We start from the raw sequence: 24,817 nt of genomic DNA, 5'->3' as shown, positions 1-24,817 counted from the left end.
TGGTACTCACTGTAGAGATGACTCTACTGTATGTAACTCCAGTGTAGACAGAGGTCTTATTATCTTTAAAAGATTTATTTTCTATCAAAATGAAAAATGAAAACTGCAGAGGACTGTGGCTGGCAAGCTAGCAAAAGGGGAGATCTTGGAGACCTCCCCACCCCACCCCATCCTCTCCTTCCCATCTCCCTCTCTCAGAAGGAAGAGAGTAAATATAAAAGAGGCACACTTGGACACATTTCCTGGGTTGTGTGGGAAAGAGAAGGATGAGGAGGAAGTCAATGCTACACCAAGTTACCCATCCATCAGAGGTCACCCTGGAAGGTCAAAGGTTCCCAAAGATGGAGAAAAACCAGGATCTAAGCAGGGACAGGAATTTAGCATCAGTAACAGCCTTCACTACTCCCAGAACAAGCAGTAGTGAAATTTAAATACCATTGTCTCGATCAGCAGGATTCCAGTCAAAATCATCTTCTCTATCCTGTTTCCAATCACAGACCCCAAGATCAAAGCTGCAGTCAACTGAGATGTTTAAATCTGCTTTAAAAAAAAAAACACATTTAGAACCATTAAGAACATTACAAAAGTAGCTAATTTGGAGCACTGGAAGACTTTGTGGGTTGGCAAGTAGAATATAGATCACATTAACTGGAATTATTGTAGGGGTAGATTAAACCAGATACACTATTTTTAGACTTTAAAATTTTTATTTGTATGTATGTTTTGCCTGCAGGTACATTTGTGCACCATGTGTGTGCCTGGTGCCCATGGAGGTAAGGAGAGGGCACTATATCTCCTGGAATTGGAGTTACAGATGATTGTGAGCTACCACGTGGATGGGAACAGAAGCTGGGTCCTCTGCAAGAACAGCACTTGTGCTTAACCCACCGAATCATCTCTCTACATATCCTACTTTTGAGTTACACTTATAAAGGCATTCTCAGCAAATTCTGTTGTAATCTTGGAGCACAGAACCGAAGGGGCTAGAAAGATGGCTCTGTGGTTAAGAGCACAGTGCCCCTCACTAGTGACATAATGCAGGGAATGAAACAGGCTGTTTACAAAACTCAAGCCAGAGACAGAAAACAAAGCTTGGAAAACAAGTGTCTATGGGATGCTCAGCCATACATAGGACATCTAAGTCACATCTCTCTCCAAGGCTCAGGTATTCCATAATAGTGAGCAAAAACAGACCAACACATACATATCAAACTAGTATTTCCCCTGCCCTACACCACCTCCAAACCAAATAGTTATACATAGCCCCTGTGCCCCTAAGGTAGTGGCTCTCAACCTTCTTTTTTTTTTTTTTTTTTGGTTTTTCGAGACAGGGTTTCTCTGTGTAGCCCTGGCTGTCCTGGAACTCACTCTGAAGACCAGGCTGGCCTCGAACTCAGAAATCCACCTGCCTCTGCCTCCCAAGTGCTGGGATTAAAGGCGTGCGCCACCACTGCCTAAAGGCTAACTCACTGTTTCAATAGCTTTGGCCTCACGTTGTCACCTAGGCACCTCCAATAGTAAAAATCTAGTGGGCATTTCATAATTCCAACCAACACTCTTGTTAGAAATGTGCCAGGGACACATTGTATCAAATAGGCTGACCTACAGATGGTTTCAAACATGTTTCACTTTGTTGTTGTTATTTGTTACAGCAGAATGGCTGTGTAGTTCAGATGTATCAGAGGACTATGTGTGGACTCAGCCAGTGCAGGACTTGAACCAGTGTCTCAGGTTACCTTTACGTATAGCAGAGGTCTGTAAGCTAGCACCTTGGCCTACTGTCTATTTTTGTAAAGTCGTATGGTAGCATACCTTTCCACTTACTTATATGCTATCTTATTCCCTTAAGCTACGGGGACAAAGGGACCCTTGAGCTACAGAGACCAGATGGCTCCCAAGGCCTCACCTGTTTGCTCTCTGGCCCTTTCCACAGAAGAGTGTGCTGACTCATGAAGTAAGATAAGGGCAAGAAAGCACTGTGAAAAGGGACAAAGGCTGCGGGGCTTCTGATCTAAAACTATGGCTGGTCTCTTACTTCGATGTGAGGGATTCAGCTGTTCAGGCCAAAGGATCAATGATCAGAACAATACAGTGATGGCCAGGTCTACGGTAGTGGTAACAGAATCATTGACAGTCCTTAGTACTGGGAGAAGGTCATAGAACTCTCACCTAGGATTCCAGACATCTACTCCCTCTTGAGCCCCTCCCTTGGGAGGCACTAAGACAAGCCCTAAAAAACCAGGCAGGACTCCATTATAGGGCTTTTTTTTTTACATCATCACTCAGGAACTGAGACCTCTCAGTGAGAAAGCTATTTTTCATTCGTTCATACTCCTTAAGGTAAGCCCCATAAACCCATTGTTCCACCAACTTGCATAGAATGGTTACTTTGGCCTGTTATTAGTGCCACATCTAGAGTGAACAAATGTTTGTTTATTCATGTCTCCCCAGGAAAAGGAACACAGCACTAGCTCTGTGTGTTATGACGTAGTGCGTTTTCTCTTGGTTGCTTATGATTGAAGCAATAATTTCAACAAATGAAAGATGATACAGGAGTGAGTGAGCGAGCGCAGACTCTCCAGAGGCGTTTCTCTCTCTCCAGGGATTGATAAGAAAGTATGCTCTGCTTCTTGAAGTCCGTCCCCCTCATATCTACAAGGTGAGTTTATACAGTACTATCTAGTGCCTGTCTCCATGCTGGCATGTAGGCCAGCCCAAGCTAGATGACATGGTATGAAGCCTAACCCCCCTGATGCCCCAAACCTATAAGAGTCAGAAATCCCTTTTGTTCTCCAGGTTTAAAGAGAAGGCTGTCTCTCTTCCTTCAAGGTCCTGTTAGGGCTCCTGATGGCCATGGTGCTGTTTCTCTCCTGAACTGAACCATCTTATTCCTGCCTCGGGGTCTCATCTCCTAAGAAAGGTCTTCCTGAAGTGTGATCTCATTTCAGTTCCTTCCCATGAGCTCCCTGTTTTAAATTATAAAATGCTTAGAAAAAAAGCAGTAGTTACTGGAACTGAGAGTTTCCCAGAAAGGAGCCGAACCTACACAGAACATTCTACAAAGGCTACTTGGACTTCAGTGATTGCAGAAGGGGTTGGAATGCTGCAGATTGAGAACCAAATTATTTCGAGCTAATTTTATTAATAGCCATTCATTGCCTACCTCCGTGTCTGACCTAAAATCTTTGTGACTATTGGGTAAATCTTTCTAGGGTGTATTTAACTTAGCAGACTCCTAGCTTCCAAAGTTAAAAATGCTATCAGATAGCATCTGGGGGCTATAGCAGAGGCTCTCCCACCCTTCTGGAACCTATTAACCTGGTATTTTCATCAATGCATTTGAAAAATGATTTGATTTATGATGCTCTTTGTTCTTTGCCATGAAACTCTAGGAAACTGCTTCTACATTGGAACATGATATTTGAGGTGCCTGAAATCTGTCTTCCTAGGACATAGTCACTCCATTTATTCCCTTTGAGATGAGGACTGTTTTATTTTTTCTCTAAAATGTTTATATCATTACCTTTGTGCTCCAGTTTGGAATTTAGCTCTTTTCTTTGGATGTAGACCAGATCCAAATCCTCTGCTTCAATTACCTTAGGGGCTGATAAAGAACCTCGATCAGTTAGGAAAAAAAAAACCCCAAAACCCCCACATGCACCAAGGGAATCAACTTAGTGTCAGAACATAGGTTTGCCATGCAGTCTAAGGGCAGAACACATTAGAGTAGCACCTTCCTTCCATTTCCTACTCAGTTTCCTCACCCAGAATAGTGTTTTTGATGTTCCCTCAAGTCAGCTCAGTATACACACTCTGAATACACCCCTTCTCACCAGGTATTGGAAACCCATTTCCTTGATGTTTTCATTAGTAAGGGCTATTATGTGACTGCTATACTATTTCTGACCTGGATGAGTCTGTATCTGTTTATCTCTTGGTTAACTCCCCCTGGTATTTGTCAACATGATCTCCAAGTCATTTACAGGCAAGAATACAATATAAAACAGAGCACCCGCTGGGCAGTGGTGGCACAGGCCTTTAATCCCAGTGCTGGGGAGGCAGAGGCAGGTGAATTTCTGAGTTCGAGGCCAGCCTGGTCTATAGAGTGAGTTCCAGGACAGCCAGGGCTACACAGAGAAACCCTGTCTCAAAAAACCTAAATAAATAAATAAATAAATAAATAAATAAATAAATAAAACAGAGCACCCAGAAAGAAGGAGATAGGGTCTCAGGATGAGGACTTGGGGTTAACACACAAACTGTCTTGGAGGGCCTCAGACCTATGGTGGGCTCTCTACACCATCTTTTGCAAAGAGGGATCTAGCAGCCACCTGGCTCATGCAGAAAACTTAAGCTCTGCTGTAATGTTTTGCTTCTGTCATTTCCTATTTGGGCTTAAACAGTCTTTTGACATAGAGTCTCACTATGTAGCCCTCACTGGCCTGGAACTTGCTATGCGGACCAGGGTGGCCTCAGATGTAGACAGATATGCCTACCTTTGCCTCCGACATGCTGGGATCAAAGGTGTATGTCAACAGGTCTAGCTATTTTCAGCTTATTATAATCATCAACATACAACTCTGATATTCTCATTTCATAGAGTAAGTTCTTGAAAAGTGCCTTCCATTAAAAGAACAAAGGGAGGCGAGAGGGACTCTTAAGGCCTCATTACTCCCTGAGTGGCAGTTCATAGTCACTGAGAGAGGGAGACTGTAAAGAATCCCTTAATCACTCATCTGGTGACTGTTGATATTTCCCCATAGAATTGGGTGGGCTGGGTCATTGGACCCTCACCCGAGTTTCTGGCTGCTCCCTTCTGTACCTCCTAGACATTTGTATATAATTCTGCCCTAACTGCTTTCTCATGGTTTTGGGAGGTGATAGAGCATACAAGTCGTGGATGGTTAACTGACGAGGGACTCCATCTATTCACTGTGGGAAAGTTGCCATCCATGCAGAGGTGAGACTTAATGGTGGTGTGGCTGCTTTGGGATCACTCACACTCCTATAAACAATCCATCACTCATGTGCAGTGAGCAAGTCTAATAAACTCATTGGTTACCCAAGCTAGACTCTGGTAAAAATCATCCTTGGTGCTATTGCTGGGGCCTCATAGGGAAGCTGATTATGTCTCCCCAGGGGAGGAATTCCCATGCACAACAAGTTACAAGAATAAAAAGACATGAAAGTAGAAAGGAGACTGGTGGTAGCCTAGTGGTGGGGGCACAGGCCTTGAATTCTAGGACTTCGGAGGCAGAGCCAGGTAGAGTTCTGAGTTCGAGGATAGCCTGGTCTACAGAGTAAGTTCCAGGACAGCCACCACCACCCAGCATCATGACAACTTTTAAAAAACGCTTTCTTTAATCCCAGTACTTGAGAAGCACAAGTAGTCAGATCTCTGAGTTCTAGTCCAGCCTAGGTTACATAGTGAATTCCAGGCCAGCCAGGACTACTGTGTCTCAAAGAAAAAAAAAAAAAAACCCAAAACAATAAAATCTTTTTTCAAAAGAAGTAAAAAGGGAGTGCTTGGGAGACCTGTTGATGGCAGTCTCTGATTTGGCCGGTGTCCTGCGCAGAGAGTCTGGCAGCCACACAACCATGCTTGCTGGGTATTGTCAGGGAGGGGCTGTGTCAAACAGGAAGCATCATGACAGGACTTACCCTCGGGTTTCCCAGAGTGGCAGATCCGACTTAGCACCTCTGGAAGATATTCTCTAGACCTTACAGAAGCAACTTGCTTCTGAGGATCTGAGTGCCAAAGTCCTTTTTCTTTTTTCTTACTTTAAAACCATCTCACCGCGTGCTCTTCATACTCTAATCCTAGCCCCTAATGGGTTTCTGTCAGCAGTCTGAGTGTGGGGATAGTACAGCATTTAGACGGAAGAGCAAGAGATGGTGATCTTAGGTGATGACAAAGGACAGAGTACAGGCCAAAGGACAGGTGATAAGAAAAAAAAAAACAGAATACAGGTAAAAGGACACGTGGTGAGGAAGGACAGGACATAGGCAAGAGGACACATGAGTCACAAAAAAGAGAATATAATGTTATTTTTCCAAGTTTCAACTGTGGCACGGTTTTTTCCTCTCTCCTTTTTTTGTGGTGGATAAGTTCATAAAAATGTAATGGGTAATGAAAACGTGAAGCCCAGAGGGCAGCGCTACAGCTTCAGAATGGCTATGATAACTGGAGAGAATCTCTCTTCAATGTATAGAGTTTGGGACTGCACAACTCTTTAAGTGGCATTCTTAAATTCACTGTGTAATATTATTATTTGTGGTTTAAAAAGTGGTTGTGTTAAAATGTTTATTTTTTCCTTAAGAAAAAGTCTGTACGTTTCAGACTCACGGTATATAGAAAAGGAGCTAAGCTTGCTTGCTTGCTTGTTTGCTTCCTTCCTTCCTTTTAGAGATTTATTTATTTTGTATATGTGAATACACTGTCACTATCTCTACACAAACCAGAAGAGAGCATCAGATCCCATTACAGATGGTTGTGAGCCACCATGTGGATGCTGGGAATTGAACTCAGGACTTCTGGGAGAGCAGTCAGTGCTCTTAACCACTGAGCCATCTCTCCAGCCCCTAAGTCATCTTCCTTAAGGTAGGAACTGTTTAGTCTTGTTTGTTGATTTGCCATGAGGAATCACATTCACTTTTTATAAAATGCAAGAACAACAAAAGTAATACTTACAGAACACATCCCCTCGGAGGGGTCGCTCCTGTTCCACCTCATTCCTCAGGGCTTTCTTTCTGTTCTCTTCTTCAAGCCCCTCTCTCTTTCTCTCCATCTCCCCTTTTTGTTCTCCATCAGAGTTTCTGCCCCTGGAAACGCCCTCCTCAGAGCTGTAAGGCAAGTTGACCTTAGGAGTACGTGTACTGGTGGGTCTTGGGGTGATGATTTTAAGCTTCACCTTTTTCTTCATGGTGCGCTTGTGAGCTAGTAACTTCTTGATTCGGTCTTTGATGGTCCCAGGTGCTGTGAGTATTTCCTTCACAGAATGTTCAGGGATCACTGAGCCAAAAAGTAACACAGGAGAATTCCCCTTTAGTGGAGGTCATTATTTGTGAACAATAGACCATTTTGGAAATGTTCAAGTTCAGGAAGTCAATGCTTCCAGAATCAGCCCCAAGGAAGACCTTTAGAACAACCCTCTTCAAGTCTCAGGGAATGTCATTGAAGACAGGGTGGAAAAATATGAGTGCCAGAGGATGAGGAATTGTACTGGGGAGAACTGTCTTCTGGATGTTACCTGAGCATTGCACATAAGAACTGACGGTAGCTATGGTAACCTGCACAAGATGGAGCCTATCAACATTCCATTATGGATGGAGAAAAGGCTTATGAGGCCCCACCTTCTTGGAGGAGCTGTTGGCAATTGATGGTTACTGATAGAGGGGAGTCACTTTTGTCAATGGTGTAGATATTAGGAAACTGCCCAGATTCAATAGATAACCTTCCCCCATCTCACGATCATGTAAACAACTCAAATTAATTAAACTCTGTAGGTTACTGTCCTCCCCACCCCCAAGAAAAACACAGAATCACAACCACAAAGACATGAAACTAGCAGGAAGACTTTAGAAAAAGATCCAGCAGGAGTGGGATGAGAGGCTAATGGGGTATGGGTGTCAAAATGACCAAAATAAGTTAGATACGTGTATGAAATTGTTAAAGAAGAAAGAAAATAACTTTAAAAATTATCAGGCAGGCCAGATACTCTTCACGGCCTGGCCACTTCTGGCTCTACTTCCTGTGTCCCTGGCCACTTATTGTTGCAAGTGAAGAACAGCAATGGATAAAAGAAGTGGGGAGTATCAGAACTGCCTGTGTTTAAAATTTGGAACATCATGTGAAAATAGAGAGACTTTAATAAAGTCACTCCCCTTGTTCAGATTGAAAATAGCATATAAAATGAAGGAAGGTGGATATAGCAGGGTTTTTGAGGCCCATCCATAGAAGCCTATGGTGTTTCTCTCCTAGTAAAGCACAACTTTTATATTTGTGTGTGTGTCTTTTATATCTTTATTTTTTTGTTTCTTTAATTCTTTTGTATCTACTCTGTTACATGATTTTTGGCTACAAGAATGGGGTCTGACTGGTTCTGGGTGGAACCACGGCTTTCTAAATCAGCAGAAAGATTCCAGGCTTCTCACCTACCCAGAGGCTTTCTGATAAAAAACAAAGATAAACATTCTGGTCCCTTTTCAAGAGTTAATTCAGCCGGAGGTGCTGGCGCCTATAGTCTGAGTGCCTTCAGTCTGAGCACGCTGGGAGGCAGAGGCGGGCAGTTCACTGAGTTTGAGGCTAGTCTCATCTACAGAGTTCTAGGATAGCCAGGGATACAGAGAAACCTTATCTCAAAAAGAAAAAAAAAGCTAATTCAAAACAGGCCTCTCAGTCAGCTGGTGAGGAGAACACACCTCAGAGAAACAGTCTATTCCAGAGGCTTGATTATTTCTTTTTAAGTGAACATACACAATAATGGATTTTCATTATGGCATTTTCTTTACTGTCCCAGAGACTTTTGAAAAATCACATCTTTTACCTTGACATACTGGCCAACCTACTTGGTCCCATTGCACATTATTCACTCTGATCCTGTGAGAGCATTTTTCTTTTCCTCTATCCTTTTGGTCACTGCCCCAGTTATGTCCCCAATAGTTCTTCCTGTTATTCTGAGATAAACACCTGCTGTCTTCTGTGCTACAGTCTGTGTATCTTACCTGAATACTTCCAATGGACATTATAAGGACCAGAGAGCCAAGGGAAAGCCAGAGTTAGATTTTGGTAGTAGGGAAATGCTAGTGTAAAAGAATTTGCTTAAAGTCACTTAGCTAGCTAGCAGCAGAGTCAGGACTTGAAAGCCACACCCAGGAATAGCTTCTATTTTCTACCATTTTTGTAATGGACTTATTCCTGCTTTAAGGTTACCAGTTGATTTTCTCTAGACTGACACAAATTTATTGAGAGCTATGATTCAGCTATGTTGCTGTTCTACGAGGAAATCAAACTGATGTTAAACAAAATAAGTTATTACTGTTTTTAAAATTTTTGGTTTTTAAAACTCTCTCTCTCTCTCTCTCTCTCTCTCTCTCTCTCTCTCTCTCTCTCTCTCTGTGTGTGTGTGTGTGTGCATACGCCTGTTCACTGGTGAGTGTTGGCACAGGCATGCTATAATGTGTGTGGAGGTCCGAGTGGAATCTCAGACACTGGTCCTTTCCTTCTACCCTGTTTGAGACAGAGTCTCCTGTTTGCCACTACATTTGCAAAGCTAGCTGGCCTGAGAGTTTCTGAGGATTCTCTTGTCCCCATTTCCTATCTGACCATAGGACTGATACATGCTACCATTTCCAGCTTTAGTGAGAGTTCCAGGGATCCAAACTTGGGTCCTTATGCTTGTATGGCAAGCACTTTACCCATTGAGTTGTCTCTTGAGCCCATAAATGCTTTAAAAATAAACATATTAGGGCCAGCAAGGTGGCTCAGTGGATAAAGGCTCTTGCCTCACAAGCTTGGCAACCTGACTTTGATCCCCAGAACCCACCAAAGTGCAAACGGAGAGAGCTGACCCCACAAAGTGTTCTCTGACTGCCACGCTTGCACCAGGGCAGGTACACAGTCCACAACACATCATGCACATACGAGCAACAAATATAAATTTAAAAATTAAAAATACTAATCTTTAAAACCAGGGTGGGGAGTGTAGCTCACTTGGTAGTGTGCTTGCCTAGGATCCACAGAGACTTGTGTTTGATCCCCAGCACTGACTAAATTGTGGCAATACCTGTAATCTAAGCAACCAGGAGGTAAGAAACAAGAGGTTCAGAAGTTCAGTATGATCATCAGCTACACAGGAAGTTCAAGGCCAACTGGGGATCTATGAGATCCTGTCCCCAAAACCACAAAATGAAATTAAAAAAAAAAACTCAAAAAATACCATGAGGAATAAACATATTTTTAGTATATTCTGGGCAGGTAGTAAGCCCTATATGTATACATCTGTTTATTCTGCAAGCATTATTTCATTTAGTATTAAACAATATTAAGGGATAGGTGCTACAATACCCATTTTTGCACATGTGGAAACTGAGGCATTGGAAAGTCAATACTTGTTCTTAGTCCACAAGTACTTAGCCAAGTTAAGGTAATCGTATTCTAGAAGCTGTGCTCCTAGATGAAAAAACAAACAAACAAGCAAGCAAGCAAGCAAGCAAAAACCCAAAAAGACAAAACAAAACAACAATAACAACAAAACCATAGAAGTTTCTTTGGCACAAGAAATGTTTGTTTTGATGTGAGATTTATAATTTTAAAACACTGGGCTACAATACAGAAAATGGGCTGCAAACAATGTTTTTTTTTTTTTTTTCCAGTTAAGCATTCTCTTTAAAATTCTGCTTCTGTTTCCTGAGTTTTTAGAGCCCAGGACCTTATGCATGCTAGCCAAGGACTCTACTAGCTGAGCTACATCCATGGCCCCTCTAGGCAGTTATTATTTCTAGTTTCTTCAATTCTTCGCCCTGGAGGCTAGGAGTGTAGTCATGTAGAGATGAGTTGCCCTTTTAAAGAAATACATGGGCTGGAGAGATGGCTCAGTGGTTTAGAGCACTGACTGCTCTTCCAGAGGTCCTGAGTTCAATTCCCAGCAACCACATGGTGGCTCACAACCATCTGTAATGGGATCTGATGCCCTCTTCTGGTGTGTCTGAAGACAGCTACAGTGTGTTCACATACATAAAATAAACAAATAAACCTAAAAAAAAAAAAAAAAAAAAAAGAAAGAAATACATTTTTTTTGGGGGGGTGCTTCTACTTTTCACGCACATTTTAAATTTATGTTCATAGTATTCCACACTACAGTTTCTGGCCCTCAACAGAGGGTTGAGATGACATTTAGAACAATACTAACCACAGCAAACTTTACTGGGCATCTATGGTGTGACCAACTGACTGAAGTTTTCGACTTCATTTCACCACCATGACATGCTACTCAGAGATGTGTCTGTCTTAGTTTGAGTTATCGTGGGAAAATCCCCGAAGAAGGATTTGGGGCAGGATTCCAGAAGTTAGAATGTAGGGGAGGGGGACAATGAGTCAAAGGAGGTGAGAGGAGACAAAAGATGGTGTCACATTGGGCAGGTCATTACTTTGGGCAACAAACTCAGTCTGGAGAAAACTGGAAGCCTGTGAAGCACTACTGTTCAGGATTGCCCCACACTATGAAGGGGAAGGAAAGGTATTTATTTATAGACTCCAAGACCTCCATTGGCTGAGGGTGTTTCCTAGAGGTACTAATTTCCCATCTCTAGCTGCACCTGTGGGGTCTGGGCAGCATTGTAGACAGTACCCTAAGGTCACAAGGCACGGGGAGTCTACTGCCCTGTATCTGTATCTAGCTAGGACCTAGGAATTTGCATGGCATGCTCCAGTTTGCCTTCTTGCAATTGGGGGACTTTTAGGTACTCTGAACTGACCTATTATAAGTGCCAACCACAGGACTATCATGAGTCCTGTTTGGGATCCAATTCTGTTTTCGTTTGTTTGTTTTTTTCATGAGTGTGTGCATGAAGCATCTATGAATGTGTATATTCATGTTATTATGTGTAGGTGGGTACAGGTGTGGGTACACATGGAGGCTAGAGGTTAACATCAGGTGCTTTCTTCAATTGCTGTCCATCTCATGTATTGAAGTAGAGTCTCTCACCGGAACCTAGAGCTCACTAATTCAGCTTGTCTGGCTAGCCAGCTTGATCTAGGGATCTTCTGTTGCCACTTCCAAAGCACTGGGATTGTAGGCAGGCAACCAAGCATGCCTCTTCAATCTTTTCATGGATGTTGGGGATCTACATACAACTCTTTATGATTGAGAGGAAAGTACTTTACCCAGTAAGTCATTTCCCTACCTGCATGGTATCTAATACTTTGTTCTGGGACCCAGCACCTAGGTATCTCAAATGCCCTCTGGATACTGATTCATGCCTATGCCATTACCTCTGGAAGGGTCTCTGCTCCACTCCTAGAAACTGCCTATTTAGCTTTGCAGGAGACAATAACTTCTACCCACTGGTGTTAATCTTCTTTAGAGGGGCTACTTTTTGTTTCACATTTCTTAAAAAACAATCCAGGCATGATTTATGTGTCTCATCGTCTTTTTTTTTTTTTTTTTTTTTTCAAAATAAATGCTGCCAGTTCGCTTGTCAGTTCTTTATGGCATCTGATTTCTAGACTCAGCCACAGGCTACTTGGATTCTGTGAACCTTTTATGTGTATGCTGTTGAATGTCTGTCGTGGTGCATAGTGTTTAGTTTTGTAAAAGCCAGGAGATAGTCTGTGTGTCATCAGGACACTTGACTGGATGGGGTCATAGGGTATGAGGCAAGTCAGCCTATGATTTACAGTCATACTTATGAGACTTGTGCCGAAGGGCATAGACATTACTTGAGACAGGGCAGTGAACCGTTCTAGAGCCAGTAGGACAGTACATCCCCGTGATCCCAGCACTCAAAAAGCTGAGATAGGATAGTAGTCAGATCAAGGCTATTCTGGGCTACAGAGGACTACAGAGGACTACTATCAGGCAGCCAGGACTACATTGCATGATGTTGCTTCAATCAACCAAACAACAAACAAACAACAAACAAACAAACAGGGCCTGGCGATTGCTCAGCTCATTAGAAGTGCTTGCTGCATCACCCTGGTGACTGACTCCAAAAAGTTTCCTCTGACCTCCACATACACGCTGTGGTATTTACGCCCACAAACATCATGCATACCTACAGCACTCCTCCCCGCCAACAAAGTAATAGTAATAATCATAATCATAATCATAATAATAATAATCAAAACCAAACAACCAAAAACAGAACAGAACACAACAAAGACAAGTCTAGTCACAATGAGTCAGGGTTAACAGAAGGATAAACCTAGCGATCATTGTCATTATTACTACTATTCTTGGTCTTTTGAGACAAGAGACAGTGTCTCATAATTTAGCCCAGGCTAAACTCACAGAGATGATCTTGAAGTCGTTATCCTCCTAATTCTCTAAGTGTTGGGAGCACAGGTATAGTTCATGATGTTGACTGCTTGATTTTAAACACTGTAGGATTCTGTTTACCAGGGGATAGCCTGCACGGTAAGCATAGACAACTTGACTTGGTTTTCCAGTGTTCATTTATGCCACTCCCAAACACCACCACCATTACTACCACTACCGCCATCATTATTATTTTGGTTCTTGAAATCTGCCACTCCCAAACTGAAGTAGTAAGAGCTGCTATCTAATTGCCCATGTTTCTTTCCAGGGTGTGAAAAAATCCCAAGTGCTTGGATTAATAACCAAGTACCATAAGATGGTAAAGCCTCTGTCAGTTTGAGTCCTTCTCGAAGTAAGAAAACATTGCCTCAGACATAGGACTCATGGAAAATCACTTGTCCTGTTGTTCTAAGTTAACCACAGTAGATTTTCTAATTGTTTGTCTGGCTTCTACATTTACAATTTTAAATCATTATCATTAAAGATTAAAGAGTCCAACACACACACACACACAGAGGGGGTAGGGGGAGGAGGGAGGGAGGGACAGAGAGACAGAGAGAGACACAGACACACAGAGAGAATGTGGACTTTAGGATGACAAGAAGTGATATCTAACACATCCTGCTTTGTCTTTGTTGCTGTTCTGGAAAAAGTCCTGATGAAAGTGTTGTGACCAGAAAAATAAGAAAGATGCCCTTGTTTGTTTGTCCTCCCAACCTAGGTTTTCTGCTTGTTTATTTTGAGACAGGGTCTCATATGTCACAGGCTGGGTTCAAAGTCACTGTGTATTGGAGGATGACCTTGAATGTTTGAGCCTCCTTCTCTCATCTCTTAGTACTGGGATTACCATACCTACTTTATTTGCTACTAGGGGCCAGGCTTTGAATATGTTAGGCACTCTACTAACTGAATTACATTCTGACCTTTGATCTTTCACTTTTGTGCCTGCCTGCGACTTTCATGAGTACCAGAAATACAATACAGCACAGCTAGGAAAAGATACAAGGCTGAGGTATGCACCCACACGCATGCATAAACACACACACACACACCAACACACCCACCCTCTCACAAACCCACATGCTATCTGGAAGGTGTGCTTTGTGGGGGGCAGATAGCAAAACTGTCATGACCAAATGCTACTTACCAGAACACTGCAGTCCATTGCCCCTATATCCCTGCTTGCATTTGCACTTGAAGGAGCCTTGGGTATTGAGGCAATTGGCATGGGGGCTGCACGTATGGGTATTCAGAGCACACTCATTTATATCTGAAAAGGGGAACATTCCAGTGAACAACTTTATGATAAAAGAGCTTGCTGAAGGAGTAGCCTTTTCACCTGAGCAACGAGGCCAACCACTCAACACTTCAGCAAACTAAGTGCTGCCTGAGAGTGGAGAGGTGTTCAAAACCTGAGGCCCTTTGGCCAAGAGCCCTGGCTTTGCCTGGCGCCTGCCTGGTATGTAGGGAGGGTGCCCGCAACTCACCTCCCCCAAAGGAACTCCCCTGTTTGCTCATTATTAATATGATTGAAATCAGCTACGATGTTTGGAGTTTCTCCTTTTGCCTTTCATCCACATAATCGGGAACTAAATAACAACATCAGAAAATAAATGCTAAACTTTGTGTTGGTTTGATTTTCATCCACGTAACCCGAAACTAAGGAACAATATCAGAAAATAAATTCTAATTTTGGCTTGAAATTCCTCACAAACAAAAGACAGAATGAGGCAGGAACTGCTGCCATTGTCTGAATTCATAGGCATGATGGGCATTTTGTTCAGAACCTGTCAGGGGAAAGGGTCAGGCTGGTTTGAGCTCGTCTGCTGGATTTAGAGGTGGAAAATTGGCCAGATTCCACTCAGGTGGGAGCTTCAAGTGCTCTACTCTCCACCCTATGCCCTGTCTATGCTTTTGTAGATGTAAGTACGTATTGTTTTGAACTCAGTCACAAAACTGCTCTGATGCTAATATTAACTGCTGTTAGTATGTCAGAGATTTGCTTTCTTGGGAAGCTGTGTGCATTCCCAATCTGTTGTGGAGGGGAACGTCCTTATAGTGTCAGGGATCTGGGCAACACTGCATCACTGTCATTTGATTGCACAGCTGGCTGGATTGACAGGACTGGTTGGGCTCTAAGCTTATGCTGAACATGAATTGTATGTGTCTGTTTAAGGTAGTCCTCATATCTAAGAAGATTCGAGGGAATAGCTGTGGAAGTCTCCCAGGATGGTTCAAACATCAGCAATGGGTTGTTGTCCCAACATGATGATACAAGACATGTCCTAAGAAGCCCTAAGTACAGGATTGAAACAATGGTATTTCCTCCAACAGTTAACTTTCCATGCCATGTGGGAATGAATTGAGAGCTAGATGAAACCCAAATTTCTCTTCACTGTCGGACAGTATATCAAAGGCAGTGAGTATGTACATCTGACCTGACAAGCTCTTCGAGGTCTGGAATCCCTTCAAGGGATAAAAATATTCCTAATGACAGTATTATCACAGAGTCATGTTATATGATGCTTGAACTACAAAAGGGCTAAAAGAAGAAAGAGGAAAGAACATGTGCCCCTTCATATAATTTTTCTTTAAAAAACTGATATGTGCCGAGTGGTGGTGGCACATGCCTTTAATCCCAGCACTTGGGAGGCAGAGGCAGGCGGATTTCTGAGTTCGAGGCCAGCCTGGTCTACAGAGTGAGTTCCAGGACAGCCAGGGCTACACAGAGAAACCCTGTCTTGAAAAACCAAAAAAAAAAAAAAAAAAAAAAGATATGTGTGTGCATTTACATGCACATGTGCACAGATGTGTGTGCTTATGTCTACAGCAGAGGCAAGAAGAATATCCTCTCCTATGACTCTCTGCCTATTCCTTTGGAAGCAAAGTCTCTCTGTTGTAGTAATTATTTAAAAGGTGGCTGCCAGACAAGCCAACTATCTAAGCTGCAGGTGTCTCTGCCTAGCTCAGCCACGTGGCCAGAGACCACGTGTGCGCCGTAGCTAGAAATGGCCAGCTAGAAATACCAGCCCTGCCACTCATGAGATGCCAGCGTGGGAGATGGCTCTGCCAGTCTTCCACGCTGTCCCTGCAAGGCTGGGCAGTGCCTGGACCATCCTGCCAATCACACAGGCTTGGTACAGATGAGACTCTAATGCTTAGATTATCCAAAGGCTTATATATTTAGTAATGATCAATAACAAGATACCCTTACAATCAGAGGTGTAACCCAATACCCAAGCTAGATATACCAACTACCTTTGACTGCTACAGACAAGTGAACATCAGCCTCCGTGTCCACTTCTCTCCTTCTCTGTCTCCCCTAGCTCCTCCTCTTCCTTCTTCTCTTCCTCTCCTTTACTCCTCCCACCTTAGCTCCTCCTACATCTCTCCTGGGGGCTCCTGTGTTCTTAGGTATGCTGGAAGCCAGCAGACCCCTAGTGATCCTCCTGTTCCTCCTCTCTAGAGCTGGGGGTTCAGGTGTTTTTCTGGGATACTTTGCTTGTTACTTGGATGCTTGGATCCAAATTCAGGTGATTGTGATTGGTAAGTACTGAGCCACCTCTCCAGTCTCAAGCCAATCCAATGAAAGATAATAGGAACAGATCACTGAGATTTTATAGTAAAATCAGCTCTTGTAGTAAATATAAATACTTCTTTATTACTTCCATTCATAGGTGTGTAGTTGGAGATAGAACCAGACATATAAACTAGATAAAAACTTATCACATTAAAAAACCCTTACAGAAATCTCAAGATATTTGCTCCATGATAGCCTTACATTAATTTGTTTCCATCACTATAGACCTGGCTTCATAATTAATCTCACTGGAGTTACCTAATGCCAGAAAAATAATATCAGTGGTTTTTTTGTTTTTCTTTGTGCATGTGTATGTGTTGTCTAGTTGGTCAGTGTAGTAGATTGAATGAATATAAAAAATGCCTGTAGAGAAAGCCTTCATTCAGGCTTGGGGGAAAGGAGAAAAAAAGCCACTGGATCTTACCTACACAATCATATCGGCGACTGATATATTTCAGTTCAAAACCAATGTGACATTTGCAGTAGTAGCTTCCAAATGTGTTCACACATCTTCGATTGGAAGGGCAGACTGCTTTGCTAGAAGCACATTCATCAATATCTAGAATAGAGGAGTAGATCCCGTCAGAGGTTGCAGGAAGAGTACTCCAGCACATGCACAGGTGCCCACCTCAACTCCCAGCACACAACACTCAAGCACATGCTTAGTCTTCTTGCTTAACAAACCGAGTGACTGCTGTCAAGGTCAAGTCTTCAAGAAGTATTCTAGACCTTTACCAGGCACATGCTCAGCTCTTTATTTAGCTTGCAGGTTCATATCAGTTATGTCCAACTTTCCCTGAGGTGTTACCTGGCTTACAATGTCATCATTTGTTCCTTCTCTCCCTTCTCCCCTCTCCCCTCCTCTCCCCTCCCCTCTCCCCTCCTCTCCCCTCTTCTCTCCTCTCCCCTCTCCCCTCCTCTCCCCTCCTCTCCCCTCTTCTCTCCTCTCCCCTCCTCTCTCCTCCCCTCCTCTCCCCTCCTCTTCCCTCCTCTCCCCTCCTCTCCCCTCTTCTCTCCTCTCCCCTCTTCTCCCCTCTCCCCTCCTCTTCCCTCCTCTTCCCTCTTCTCCCCTCTCCCCCCCTCCCCTCTTCTCCCCTCTCCCCCCTCTCCTCCCCTCTTTCCTCTCCCCCTCCACCGCCCCTCCCTTTCTCTCTCTCATATCATAGGTTGGCCTCAGACTCACTATGTAGCCAAGGATGACCTTTAACTCCTCATTCTCTTGCCTCCATCTTCCTAGTGCTGGGATTATAGGTAAGGCTACCATGCCTTTTTTATGTGGTGCTAGGGATGGAACACAGGGCTGCTTGCTTGTTAGGCGTGCACCCTATCAACTGAATTACATCCCCACTCCTTATATCTGCTCATGTGTCAGGCTCCAGCTCTTCTAGGGCCAAGCGTGTGTCTAGTATGTGGTACCTATGCTTTATGTGTGTGATGAGTGACTATTTTCCCAAGTAACTAATTATATTGTATAACATACAACTTTTGAAAGTGAGGTCAGCCACACTCTGAGCAACTCAAAAGACGTGAACATTTAAGATTTGCATTTTGTGCCGGGCAGTGGTGGCGCACACCTTTAATCCCAGAGCTTGGGAGGCAGAGGCAGGCAGATTTCTGAGTTCGAGGCCAGCCTGGTCTACAGAGTGAGTTCCAGGACAGCCAGGGCTATACAGAGAAATCATGTCTTGAAAAAAAAAAAAAAAGAAAAAAGAAAAAAAAGATTTGCGTTTTGTAAAAGCATTAAACAGCTCCTGCTATGCTCGGGTAAGACTGACTCAAATCACCAAAAAATGTAGTTGTGGAAGAATGTACTGTTGTTTAAGTTGTGGGTCAAGTATAATTGTATAACAATGACATATAAACCAATTATATAGGCATGTTACATTTCTTCTGAGTGAGTGTTGTCACATGGTGGGGGCTGACAGCTAGGCTGAGCAATTTGCTAACACTCAGTGTTGTTCTAACTAACTTCCAGATATCAAGTATATTGGACCTTGGGTTAAGCATGCAAGTTGATGATTGCTTATTGTTTTCATTCCACAGGCCCCCATTCCCTCCCCCACCCCACGACTGAATGCTAGGGGTCAATCTGGGGACACATTGGAGACACATGTATGTCTGGTGAGTACTTCACTGACTTAGCTGTCCTGCAGCACTCTTAAAATACCAAGTAACTATTAAATTGAGCAAAGTTAACCCTAGCACTCAGGAGGCAGAACCAGGACAGTATCTGTGACTTCAGGGTCAGCCTGGTTTACAGAGAGAGAGTTCTAGGACAGCCAGCCAGGGCTGTTACACAGAGAAACCCTGTCTTGAGAACCAAACTAAACATCATCATCATCAACAACAACAAAGTAAAGCAAAACAAAACAAAACAAAAAACAAAAAAAGAAGACAGAGTTTAATATACATACATATTTTTAAAAAGTACTTCCGTGGCCTATACGGCTGAGCTTACTTTATATACAAAATTCATCAAACTACATCCATTTAGGATAAATGAACACCCAGTATCCTGACTGAAAAATATTTATATTACACTGAAGAGGTTGCTACATAATGCTTATATTTCAAATTAAAGAAGATGAACTTTTTTTTGTTCAAGATTCTGGTCTCATTGGTTCTCCCTTATTGAGACTATGTATTCACCCAATCTAAATGTTGTATGTATTTGGTGCAATATGATTGTTAGAAATTCATACATTTAGGTGATTGAACGAAATTAATTCAAACTCACAAAAGTAACCAAAATGTAAAAATGAATAAAATGGTGTTCCAGCCACCAAGGCGCTGTGCCACTCAGCCCTCAAAGGCACCATTGCTGCCTTTGGCTGCCTGCTAGACCTGTTTCTGGGTCTTACTGTGAGGACTAGGCAGTCTCACCTTGGAGCAGCATCCCATGAGGGAACAGCAGGGGTTGGTGGAGACCTGACCCAAAATTCTTGGCTTGAGAAAACCAAGAGGCAGCTTTCCTCAGAGTTGTGGTTTGAATGTGAAATGTTCTCTATAGGCATTTGAACACTTGGTCTCTGGGGATATTTGAAAAGACTGTGGATCTTTTAGGAGGAGGCTTACTGGAAGAAGGGAATGACTGAGGGCGGGACTTGAACTCTCACTTCTAGGTAGTTCTCTGCTTTCTGAATGTGGATGCAACGTGGCCATCTGCCTTGCCTTCCACTCCTGCTGTAATGCATCCTCCACTATGGTATCCTTTACATCCTCTCAAATTATGAGTCAAAATAAACCCTTCCTCCCTTAATTAAGTTCTTTCTTGTCAAGTATTTGGGTCAAACCAATGAGAAAAGTAACAAGTACAGTTGGTCTCCCAGAGGTCCCCAGAGCTCATCAAACCTGCTCACTGAATTCACTCAGTGCTGGTACCTGCCTTTCCCTGAGATACTTCCTAAGTCTCAACCAGTGTTTCCTGGGATCATTTACTGAAGCAGCTATGTGCTCTGCTTCTGTGGACTTACAAATTAAGATGTGCAGTAAAACAAGAGAAAGCAAGGAAGTTAAAACTTTAGGCCGCAGCTTTTACTAAATTTGCAGCTGTAAATGAACAAATGAACGGTTTATGTGTTTGAGTCTGACTTAATCTGCCCATTTTGTCTACCCAGAAATAGCAATGAAATTATAATTTTACTTTCTTGAGACAGGGTGTTACTGCGTATTTCTGGCTGACTTGGAACTCACTATGTAGACCAAGCACCAGGCTGGCCTTGAACTCACTGCTTGACCCTACTTTGTGCTGAATAGTTTGGATAAAGACATTTTTTTGAGACAGAGTCTAAAATAATCCAGATTAGCTTTGAACTTGCTGAGGATGACCTCTGATCTCCCTGATGACCTCTGCTTTCCCTGCCGTCATCTGCTGAGTACCATGGTTACAGGTACACTCTACCACACCTGCTTTATACAGTGGTGGGGATTGAGCCCAGTGGTTTGCAAATGCTGGGCAAGCACTCTCTGACTATGCTCGAGCCCCAGCCCTTACAGCAGGTTTTAAAGAGAATGTGAAAAAGCATTTAAAGCACCGCCTAGATGTCATGGGAAACATATACCTTTTTCACTAAATTAATACTGAGAACAAAAAAGTAAACACATGTTTTCCAGGAAAATGATAGCCAGGACTTGAAACAAATAAATCCCAACGGTTCATATGATTGACTGGATGGTGTACTGTCAGTCACATGGTAATTGAAGTCAGATATGCAATGGCAATACATGGTAAATAAAAAGAACCTTTATGCCTTATTCATTCTGGCACTCAGCAGTATAGACTACTAGAAGACTGGTTTTCCTTTATATCCCAAAGTGTTTAGAGAGCACAAATGACTGAGGATATTTCATAGACAGAGATCAGTACTTTGAATTCACTGTATCTAGTCAACGCAGTTCTTGTGATGAATGAAAGTGGAGTTCAGTGGAGAAAGGATGGAGGGGAATAGAGGGGCAATGGGAGGGGGTGGAGAGGAATGGAGGTAATCCTTTCTGTTTTACCTAGGCACACTCTTCCATTTGGGCCCAGGCGGAGGCCAGAGGATGGACACACACACCGTGGCCCTTCCTCGGTATCTTCACAGCCATACTGGCAGTTTATTCTGGCACACGTCCTGGAGTCTGCAAAAGTAGTCAAAGATTAACTAAGAAAGTCTCTTCCAATTCTGTGATGTGAAATGTAATGTGTCTCAGGACTGGCTTCACGGTCTGAGTCCCAAATGAAAACCCACAAGGAATCTGGCAGGATCATTGTCCTAGTGGTTTCTAGGAATCATCCCACTTACTCATGCTCTGTTTTGTTGACCAACACACCGCATTTGACTATCTCTAGGCAAAACATATAGCTCTGACTGAACCCCATACTCCCCTCTGTCTTTTTAATTGAGACATTATCTCATGTATCTCAGCCTGGCCTTGAATTTACTATATGGCCTAGAAACTTCTGATTCTCCATTTCCAAAATTCTGAGATAACAGTCATGTGCCACCACACCTGGTTTACGAACCACCAAGGCTCGAATCCAGGGTCTGTATGAGCTGGGTGAGCATGACACCAACTGACCTCCTTCCTTAGCCCTTTTCTATGCACTTGGATTAATATGTCACTTGGCCAGTCTCTAGAGGATGGAAAGTAACTGCTGATGTAGATTATCAATGTGGGCAGTTAGAGTAAAAGAACTCTAGAGATCTTCGCACAAATGTGGAGACTCATTGAGAGTCACTCAAGATATCAAACATGGTGTTTCAGTAACCGGTAGTGATGTGGTAAATGCAGGTAGGCACTCAGTTCCACAAGAGTGCTTCTGGCCCCCATTTTCACCATTGTGAAAATGTGTATCTGACAATCCAGATACTTGTCTGGCTTCTGTTGCAGCAAAGACTGGCTACATGTCTCCAAGTGACCAGAATAAAAAAAAAATAAAGCTAAGTCTACCGGAGGGACAGCAGCTGGAGCTCAGGTTCAGGCGTTAGAGTGTTTGTCTAGCATGCATGAGGCACTGGGTTTGATCCCTATTGCTTACCTGCAGGTCTGTGTACTTCAGCCTGGCTGGCCTGGAAACCTAGGGATGCTTCTATTTCTGCCCCACACCTTCCTACAGTGTTGTTGGGATTACAGACCCTTGTGCTACGTCTTTTGTTTTTACAAGGGTTCTGGGGATTTGAACTCAGGTCCTTATGCTGGCAGGACAGGTGCTTTTTTTTTTTTTTTCCTACTGAGCCATCTCTCAGCTCTCTTAATACCTCTTATATTCCAAGATCAGCGATCAAAAGCAAAAAGTGATTTTGGTAAATAACAACATTCACACACCTCAATAAAATGCTAGTCACCCAGAGGGACCAAAGACAATGAAGTGGGCCAGGAGGGAAAAAAAATCAGCACCTAGGAAAGCTTTATATGTGATGGTACAGATAATCCCTAAAGAAAGAGGGTGCAAGGATGGAGACCTAAGGCAAGGAAACAAACACCTACTGATGGTTATATTATTCTCTTCTTTTCTCTTTGGCTACCTTCTTTCAAACTTAATCATCAAAATTAGCTATCTTTCCACTTGGGGAACAATATCTCTTTTGGCATGGAATGAGCTCCCCTGTAATGTTTTCAGAATCCCCATTAGCATCCATGTTTTTAAAAAGTTTGAAGTGATCACTGTAAAAAGCCTAGATAATGGTCCTCGTTGGGGAGGCACAAGACACGGAGGTTCTGGCCAAGTTCTAGTTGGTGCTAATTGCAAGGGTGCTGTACAAGAATTCAATAAGCTATCAGATTGTTTCATGTGGGTTTCTCCTCAATTTATACAAATAGGATATTTGAAAAAAGACACTGCAAATGTATGTGTCTTAGTTTTTTTTTTTTCTGCTAAGGGAAGATCTGAGTAAATGATGATTTAGGGCTAAGACAAAAAGGCACTGGGGGGTACTACACATTACCTTCTAAAGACTGGGATGGACTGGGAGTCTGTCTGCATGATTGCAACCCTGGGAAGCTGGCAGAAGGCAGCAGGCTTGTGCTTTCTGAGAGCCCAGGGGCAGAAGAAGATGAGATGGCAAGAGAGGAGGGGAAGGGGAAGGCAGGCAGGGAAGGTGGGTTTGCCTTTAAGCTGAAATATAAAACTTAAAAAGCCTTTTCTCTCAAGAAATGAATGGATAGAGATTCCCATCCCCCCCCCCCCCCAGGACATGGGGTTCATTATCACAGACGGGCTTTTCTTTTCAGGAATGTGAGTCAGAATGCATTTCTAACGAGACACTAATCTCTGGGAGTGGGGCAAGGGGCGTGAGAAAGGTAGCTGGTGGGAAGGATAGATGTCCCTGGATGGTGTAGAAATTTATCACCTCCCTTTAATCGCCATGCCTAGTTTCATGCTAAAATCCAACTCATCTCCACATACATAAGTAGAGATATGTAATTGATTCTCCCCAGTGAGTTCACCCCCCTCACCATTTATAAAGTGAATGTCTAGAAAAAATGAATCCATAGAGACAGAAAGCAGATTTGTAGCTATTTAGGGCAACAGGGAGTTACTGTTATTGGTTAAGATTTCTTCCTTTTAGTATGTTTTAAAGTGTGTGTGTGTTGTGTGTGTGTGTGTGTGTGTGTGTGTGTAGTGAGAGAGAGAGAGCCTATGAGCACATGAGTGTACAGTTACATGGGTGCCACAGCATACATGTGGAGGTTGGAGGACAACTTTCAGAAGTTGATTCTTGCCTTCTGCTGTATTGAGCCATGGTCTCTCTTGTTATCTGCTGCTACACTGTGTAAGCCATGGACTCCATGCTCATTCACTTGTCTCCACCTCCCACCTTGGAGGAAGAGTGCTGGAAATTACAAGTGAGAGCCAGGAATTTTGTGGGGTCCAGGCATCAATCTCAGGTCATCAGGCTTGATGATGGTGGTGGTTGCTGAACATTACGAAGGTAGCAGTTAACTGGTTTGCTCACTTTCAAATGGCTAAAATGGTAAATTTTATGTTATGTACATCTTAACCATAATTTTAAAAAGTGCCCAAAGATGTTTTAGCTTATGTTGATATTAAAGACTTTTTCTGAGACAGAGTCTCATGTATCTCCATGTTGATTTGATTTGTAACTCAGTTTGACTTTGAAATAACTTAACCTCCTGCCTCCACGTCCTGAATGCTGGCATTACAGGCATGTATTATTATGCCATGTTTATGTGGTTCTGGGGCTCAAACTCAGAGATTTTTTTCATGCTAGGGAAGCACCCTACCAGCTGAGCCATATCCTCAACCCTAGATGTTGTGAATTGATTCTAATGCTTCCAGACGCTGATGGTCCCTGCCCCCAGCTGGCTTTGGTAATAAAGAATTGCTGTACAGCCAATGGCTGGGCAGGAAGACAGAGGCGGGACTTTTGGAATAAGCAGGCAAGGGACTGAGGGGAAAAGAGAGAGGAGGATCACCATGACCAACGGTTGGGGGTGGATGGGTGTTTTTTTTGTTTGCTTTTTTTTGGAGAAAGGGTTTCACTATGTAGTCCTGTTTGGCCTAGAACTCACTATGTAGATGAGACTGGCCTCAAACTCATAGAGATCCACTTGTTTCTACCTCCTGAATGCTAGGATTAAAGGCATGCATTACCACACTAGGATAACACAGGCATAGTTTTTAAATATTATCTTTACTCTTTATATTGTTTGTTTGTTTTTGTTTATTATTTACTTTTTTAGAGACAGGGGTTTT

At 43.0% G+C, this 24,817-nt stretch overlaps 1 protein-coding gene across 2 annotated transcripts in view; it reads right to left on the bottom strand.

Annotated features, from left to right (window-relative positions):
* The window catches only part of Egfl6 (EGF like domain multiple 6), a 57,704-nt gene that overhangs the window by 5,449 nt on the left and 27,438 nt on the right, over positions 1–24,817 (bottom strand). Inside the window, exons 5-10 of one of the 2 annotated variants that reach the window (XM_076918261.1) lie at positions 21,118–21,237; positions 17,042–17,176; positions 14,185–14,307; positions 6,692–7,012; positions 3,524–3,604; positions 436–540 (exon numbers count right to left, since the gene is read on the bottom strand). In XM_076918261.1, coding sequence (XP_076774376.1) covers positions 436–540; positions 3,524–3,604; positions 6,692–7,012; positions 14,185–14,307; positions 17,042–17,176; positions 21,118–21,237 — 885 coding nt within the window. The remainder of the gene's footprint in view (positions 1–435; positions 541–3,523; positions 3,605–6,691; positions 7,013–14,184; positions 14,308–17,041; positions 17,177–21,117; positions 21,238–24,817) is intronic. The other variant, XM_034485501.2, reaches the window with a different exon arrangement.

The sequence above is a fragment of the Arvicanthis niloticus genome, chromosome X (assembly GCF_011762505.2).
Source record: "Arvicanthis niloticus isolate mArvNil1 chromosome X, mArvNil1.pat.X, whole genome shotgun sequence".
In the NCBI taxonomy this organism is placed as follows: Eukaryota; Metazoa; Chordata; class Mammalia; order Rodentia; family Muridae; genus Arvicanthis; species Arvicanthis niloticus.
The sequence above is the reverse complement of the archived record's forward strand: the minus strand, read 5'-3'. Positions and strand labels throughout refer to the sequence as shown.